This window comes from Ziziphus jujuba, chromosome 2, assembly GCF_031755915.1.
Source record: "Ziziphus jujuba cultivar Dongzao chromosome 2, ASM3175591v1".
NCBI lineage: Eukaryota > Viridiplantae > Streptophyta > Magnoliopsida > Rosales > Rhamnaceae > Ziziphus > Ziziphus jujuba.
This window is the reverse complement of record NC_083380.1, coordinates 9,635,768-9,643,073: the sequence shown is the minus strand read 5'-3', so window position 1 is coordinate 9,643,073 and position 7,306 is coordinate 9,635,768. Positions and strand designations below refer to the sequence as shown.

Genomic DNA, 7,306 nt, shown 5'->3' with positions numbered 1-7,306 from the left:
ATATAGAAAAATACTATTTTATCACCATTGATAAATAATCACCAATGAAATATATATATTAGATGATAATTTAAATAGTTACTATTAAACAATTTACTTTTAGAATTTTAAAATAAAAAATAATAAAATTAAATATCTCAATTAAAATTCATCATATAAATTGATAATCTTCATCAATAATAAGAAATAGCAAGATCCAAAAACATGTTTAAGTCAGAGGATAAAGCAAGCAATTTATAGTCAAAAAAATCTTTTATTACTTCTTAGCATTGAGCTAACTTGTTTTCCTCCATATTACATTTTGCCATGTGGAATTGTTTTCTATGTCAGGGATAAAAAGGTTAACCTTTTTGACAATAAATTAAAGAATCCGGATTTTCTACTAGTCCAGTTCTTAGTCATTGCTACAATGACACAAATTTACAAATATTAGCCTCCATTGGGTAGGAAGAATGTAAAAGTGAAGGGATTAAAAATTCGTTTCTATCTCGCCACTTGTTCCATTTCTATAGATTGAATATTCTTAATTTTACTCAATTATTTTAATAAATTGGATGTTCTTAGTTTCTTATACTTTTTTTTTTAAAAAATTTAAAAACCCCTTCAATTTATATTTTTTTATTAATTAGATATTGTTAATTTTACTTGGTCCCGCTCGACTGGTCACCAGGATATACAACATTTTATGAAGGAAAGGGAAAAAAGAAAAAAGAAAAAGACATACAAAATATAATAAAAAAATGAAAAGAAAACGAAAAAGACTTAAGTTTAAAAAAAGAAAATAAAGAAAATAAAAATGAAAATACTTGCTAAAAAAATGCATGAGTAAACAAGGGAAAAAAAAAAAAACTTAAGTTAAAAATAAGAAAAATGAATTAAAAAAAAAGAGTTAAATGAACATGTATAAAAATAGAAATTGTAAGGAAAATAAAAAGAATTACATATGAAAGATTTTAAAAAAAAAATTGAGTTTATTTTTAAAGACTTATTAAAAATTGAAAATGAGTGAATAAGGAAATTGAAAAAAATATTATTGATATGAAGAGAAAAATTGGTTTAAAAATATGAAAAATTAAAATAACAAAATTTATGAGTATATAAAAAAATAAAAAATAAAATGAAGCTAAAAAAAGACATACCGGTGACAACCAAAGAAAAAAAAAAAAGAAGGGAAATAAAAGGAAAAAAAAAAGAAAAAAAGAAAGATAGAACTAAAGAAAAAAAATTATGAAAAATGAAATTGTAAGAGCATATAGTGTATAAGATAGAGGAAAAGAAACTTTCCTTCATCTAATCCTTCCAATTTAGGAGAGATTGATTTGGATGGAAATGTTTTTATCCAATTTCCACTATTCCCCTTTTCCCTCCAAACCAAGTAACCTAAACATTTTCTCTTCCTCCACTTTTCCTTCTACTTTTTAAACCATATGAAGCATAACCTTAATAAAGTAAATAAAATAAACAAAGTAAAAGTGTACATATATATATATATATACACACATATAATAACTATGTTTTTATCCAATTTCCATTATTCCCCTTTTCCCTCCAAAGCAAGTAACCTAAACACTTTCTCTTCCTCCGCTTTTCCATCTCTTCTACTTTTTAAACCATATGAAACATAACCTTAATAAAGTAAATAAAATAAACAAAGTAAAAGTCTACATATATATATATATATATATATATACACATATAATAACCATGTTTTTATCCAATTTCCATTATTCCCCTTTTCCCTCCAAACCAAGTAACCTAAACACTTTCTCTTCCTCCACTTTTCCATCTCTTCTACTTTTTAGACCATATGAAACATAACCTTAATAAAGTAAATAAAATAAACAAAGTAAAAGTGTACAGATATATATACATATAATAACTATTCCTAAGACAGATGTGAAATTCTGTTATTAATACATAAATGATTGGTGGATAGGAGTAAAGCTAGGAAAATGAACATGTATTGTTTTGCTTTGTTTTTTCTTTCTTTCTTTTTTTTATTTTTTATTTTTTTTATTTTTTATTTTTATAATATATAAGCATCAAATTTTTAAAGCTAAAGCATGAAACAATCCTCACTTCCATAATTTCATTGGTGTTTTTGGCAATCAAACTTTTGCTTTTAGTTATTTTATTTAATTAAGATTTCTACGTTAGACCAACATCGAGGAGGCAAGTATAAGTATCACTTTTGCTTTTAGTAATTTTAAACGATCAGTTTACTTTTCCTCCTCGGAACATTAGAGAAAGCAAAGCAAATACTGAGGGAAATCTTCGTTCTCCACACAACACAATGTTCTATGGTCACGGACAATATATATATATATATATATATTATACGTCGATTATTTATTATTATTATTTTTATGTTGTCCGGGAAAGTCCCGAGTGCAACCAATACTAGATAATGACCAAATGCAGAGGTTCTTTAAGGCCCAGAAACATATTTAGCTGAGAGGCCAGAGGCCAGAGCCCAGAGCAAGCTATTTATGGTTTAACAAAAATCTTTTATTACTTCTGAGCATTGAGCTTACATATACTCCTGCATATTAAATTTTGCAGAAGGATACAAACGTTAACCTTTTGACAGCAAATCAAAGGATCCAGGTTTTCTATTAGTCCCGTTTTTTATCATTTCTACAATGACGCGCATTTAAAAACCATTAATAAAGAAAATAAAATAAACCAAATGAAAAAAAAAAAAATGATTGGGCTTTTTATATTTTTAAGATAGATGTCAAATCTTATTATTTAATACATGAATGTTTGGTCGTACAGGAATAAGGCCACGAAAAGGAACATGTATTATGGGTGTAAGATCAAAAGCAAAAGCACCCTACTATGTTCACTCTTCCATTATTTCTTGGTGTTTTGGGCAATCAAACTTCTGCTTTTTAGTTATTTTATTCAATTCATGTTTCCAAATAGACCAATATAGAGAAGGCAAGTATGAGTATCACTTTTGCTTTTTGTAATTCCAATCGGTTCATTCCCTTTTCCACGTTATAACATTAGAGAAAGCAAAGCAAAGCAAATACAAATAATTGCCTGAGGGAAAGCTTCGTTCTCTACACAACACAAATCTTCTCTGCTCCTGGCAAAAAAAAAGCAAAAGGAAAAAACAGACTCAAATTCTCTGCTTGAAAGCTTTCAACACTTTGAGCTTTCTTTTCAGGCAAAAATGGCAGAAATTATCCTCTCCACCGTTGCAGAAGGGATTCTTGGGATTTTGGGTCCTCTATGTGCTGAAGAGATCAGATTACTGTGGGGTGTGAATGATGAGCTTGAACAACTTGAGGACACTGTTTCAACAATCAAAGCTGTACTCCTCGATGCCGAGAAGAAGCAGAGCCATAACCATCAAGTCAAAGTTTGGCTTCAGAGGCTTCAAGAAGTTGTTCTTGATGCTGACGACTTGGTGGATGACTTATCTTATGAAGCTCTGCGAAACAAACACATGGTCAAGCAGGTATGCACTTTCTTTTCCTCCTCCGACCAAATTATTTTCAGGCATAAAATGGGTCACAAAATAAAGAATGTGAGGAAGAAACTGGCTGCAATTGGAAATGATAGAACTCAGCTGAATTTGGAGGAGCGTCAAGGAGAGACTCATATTGTGACAAGACTGAGGGACCATACTCACTCTTATGTATCTGATAAAGAAGTGATTGGTAGGGAAGATGATAAGATTGCCATCTTAGAACAACTGTTGGATACCAAAACTGAGGAGAATGTATCTATCATCCCCATCGTTGGTATTGGAGGTTTAGGATAAACTACACTTGTCCAACTTGTTTTCAACGATGAACGAGTCCGAAACCATTTTGATCTTAGATTGTGGGTTTGCGTCTCTGATAATTTTGATTTGAAATTACTTGTTGAAAAGATCATTGAATCTGCAAATAAAAAACTTACTAAAAATAAGGGGATGGAAAGATTGCAACAAATTCTACGTAAAAAAATAAATGGAAAACGATATCTTCTTGTGCTAGATGATATTTGGAATGAGGAGCAAGAGAAATGGAACTACTTGAAAAGGTTACTATTAGATGGTGGGGCAGGAAGTAAAGTAATAGTAACCACACGGAGTAAAGTTGTTGCAAGGATTACAGGCACAATGCCAGCATATGACTTAAAAGCCATGAATAAAGAGAAATCTTGGGCTCTATTTAAGAAAATAGCTTTGGAGCAAGGACGAGAGTCAAATATCAGTTGCAATATTTCAGAAATTGGAAAGCGTATTGTGGACAAGTGTGGTGGAAATCCTCTTGCAATCAAAACAATTGGAGCCTTGTTGCGTTTAAAAAGTCCGGAGACAGAATGGTCCTTATTTATGGAAAGAGAGTTTTCACAGATACCTCAAACAGAAGATGATATTATCCCAACGCTTAAATTGAGTTATGATCATCTTCCATCAAGTTTGAAACAGTGTTTTGTATATTCTTCTTTATTTCCTAAAGATCATGTAATTGATATAGAAATTCTAGTACAGCTTTGGATGGCGCAAGGTTTTATTAAAAGGTCAGATCCAAATGATTGTTTGGAAGACGTGGGTTATGAGTTTTTTAAGGAATTACTTTGGAGATCCTTTTTTGAAGAAGTTGAAACAGATGAGAATGGCAATGTAACAAAATGCAAAATGCATGATTTAATGCATGACCTTGCGGAGTCAATAACATCATCCGAGTTTGATAGGCGAAATGGAATCGCAGTACCTATTAACAGGAGAACACGTCATGTCTTCTTGTATGAATATGGTTTTGATTTAGTACGAAAAATTCAACCTTCATTGATTCATGCTAAAAAGATGAGGACGATTCTTAGGCCTGATGCGGATGGATGGCAGTCGTGGTATACAATTACAGGTGGTGAGTCAACATGGGATGCAATTGCTTTGAATTTGAAGTTGTTACGCACGTTGGATTTGCAATATTGTCATATTGGGAAAGTGCCCAAATCTATTGGTAAGCTGAAGCATTTGAGATATCTTGATCTTTCTTATAATGGTTTTAAGGTACTACCACATTGTGTCACCAGATTGCATAATTTACAGACACTGAAGCTCAGTTGGTGCGATCATCTTCAAGTATTGCCTAAAGACATCAATAAACTAATCAACCTCCGGAGTCTAGAGATTGATGGTTGTTTGAGTCTGAAATACATGCCACGTGGAATAGGTGAATTAAGTAGCCTTTGTAAATTATCAAAGTTTACGTTGAGTAAGCGCATGAGCTTTTTCTCTACGCATCAGGGTGGCGGTGGGCTTGATGAATTAGGGAGACTGAACAACTTGAGAGGGAGCTTGAAAATTAAAAACTTGAGAATCCATGCAATCGTACAACCAATGGATGCAAATCTGAGAGAGAAGCAACATCTTCGATCCTTAAGTTTAAGTTGGATTGAAGATGTTAAATTGGAAGAAATAACAGAGGCAGTGGCAAAACGTTACGACATGCAACTGAATGCCCTCCAACCGCATCCAAATCTCAAAGATTTGTCTATTGAGAGTTATCACGGTGTCAGGTTTCCAAATTGGTTTGAGTCGCATATAAATCTGGTAACATTGTGTTTAGGGAGCTGTTACAAATGCCAACATCTACCGCCACTGCATCAACTTCCTTGTCTTAAGGAATTGTGGCTGTATAAATTGGATGCTCTTGAGTATGTTTCAAAGGATGAGTACTTGTCTTGCTCATCATCGTCGTCTTCGACTTTAATATTCTTTCCTTCCCTAGAAAGACTGGATTTGAAATACTTGAGTAATTTAAAGGGATGGTGGCGGAGGAGTGATAGTTCATCTGCCACAGCGAGTAGTAGTCATGATGATCTTATGCTGCCCATATTCCCCGATTGTCTTTCTGATTTAATTATCCAGCATTGCCCAAGCTTGACATGCATGCCACTTTTTCCATATGTAAGCCAACGTCTAGAGTTGAGAAATACCAGTTGGAAACCATTCGAACAGACAATCCTCAGCGTCAGTGGTGGCGGTGCAAGACCCATTAATGTTCAACCATCATCATCATCATCATCATCGTCGTCATCGACATCTTCCTACTACTCTCCACTCCGCAAATTGACGTCTTTGGCTATTCATAGCATTCATGATCTACAATTTCTCCCAGATGAGCTGAAAAGCCTTACTTCTCTCAAGGATCTGCATATCGGGTACTGCCAAGAATTGAAGTCTCTATATCCGGGTATTCAGCATCTCACCTCACTTCAGAGTTTAAGAATTGAAAACTGCAAGAAGCTCGACATGTGTGATAACAAAGCCCATGCAATTACTATGTGGCAGCAGCCTCTCAAAAGGCTCCAAACACTGTCGATTGATGGGCTTCCGCAACTTCTGGGCCTCCCAATTGGCCTTCAACACCTTAACAGCCTGCAGAAACTGTATATTTATCGTTGCCATAATTTAGTATCACTTCCGGAGTCGATTAAAAGCCTCATATCTCTTCAGTACCTTAAGCTTTATGACTGCCCCAAATTGGCATCATTGCCTGAAGAAATAACAAGTCTCATCTCTTTACACACCTTGGAGATCCAGTTTTGTGGCGCCTTATCACCAAGATGTGAAAGGGAAACAGGCGAGGATTGGCCTCAGATTTCTCATATCCCAGACTTGCGGATCCACTGATGATAGAATTTAAAAACATCTCTACAAGTTCAGGTATGCGCAAATAATAACTCATTCATCACAACCAATATAAGTTTTCTCCTTCCTGACTAATTATCTTCTCCTTTTTAATTTACAATTTTTTAAAGTTTTCTTGTTTTTCTCATTTTCAGGATACTGCAGTCTGCGGATCAAACCAAATGTAATATTAGTAATTTATTTAATTGTTTAAATTACTATCATTTGGTCTGTGAAATATTTGTGTAAGAAAGTTTTGTTAACTAACTCTATATATATATATAAATATATTTTATACTTTTCTTAATTTGCATACTTCACATTTTATAGATATGATTGCCTCACATGCATGTATGATATATTAATTATTAATTTACAAAGATCATTTGTGTCAGGACACGTCCAAAATTTCTCACCAGAATCCTAGACAAGCCCTGATCCCAGGAAAACCCTACCGGACCCTCCAATGTAAAATCCGGCAGAACCTCCCCTAAGGGTTGGACTTACCACAAATTTCCTGCACTGAAAACACACTTCTATATTCATCCCCTTATTCCTCCCACATTTCTACACTTTGATTCCACAAATTTACAGCACTCCAAATGAATAACAGTAATTCAGTGCATAATTAATACATAAATGTCTAAGACAGTATACAGAGCTTTATGA

At 33.4% G+C, this 7,306-nt stretch overlaps 1 protein-coding gene across 1 annotated transcript; it reads left to right on the top strand.

The window, feature by feature from the left end:
* Window positions 1–3,928: 3,928 nt before the first annotated feature.
* On the top strand, window positions 3,929–6,664 carry LOC107418125 (disease resistance protein RGA2-like). The gene has a single exon (XM_048474654.2). The coding sequence runs from the start codon at window positions 3,929–3,931 to the stop codon at window positions 6,638–6,640; it is 2,712 nt and encodes a 903-aa protein (XP_048330611.2). The 3' UTR covers window positions 6,641–6,664.
* The last annotated feature ends 642 nt before the right edge of the window (window positions 6,665–7,306 follow it).

Excerpts from the sequence above, each read along its gene's own strand:
- LOC107418125 (XM_048474654.2), top strand. The coding sequence starts at position 3,929 with ATGGAAAGATTGCAACAAATTCTACGTAAAAAAATAAATGGAAAACGA.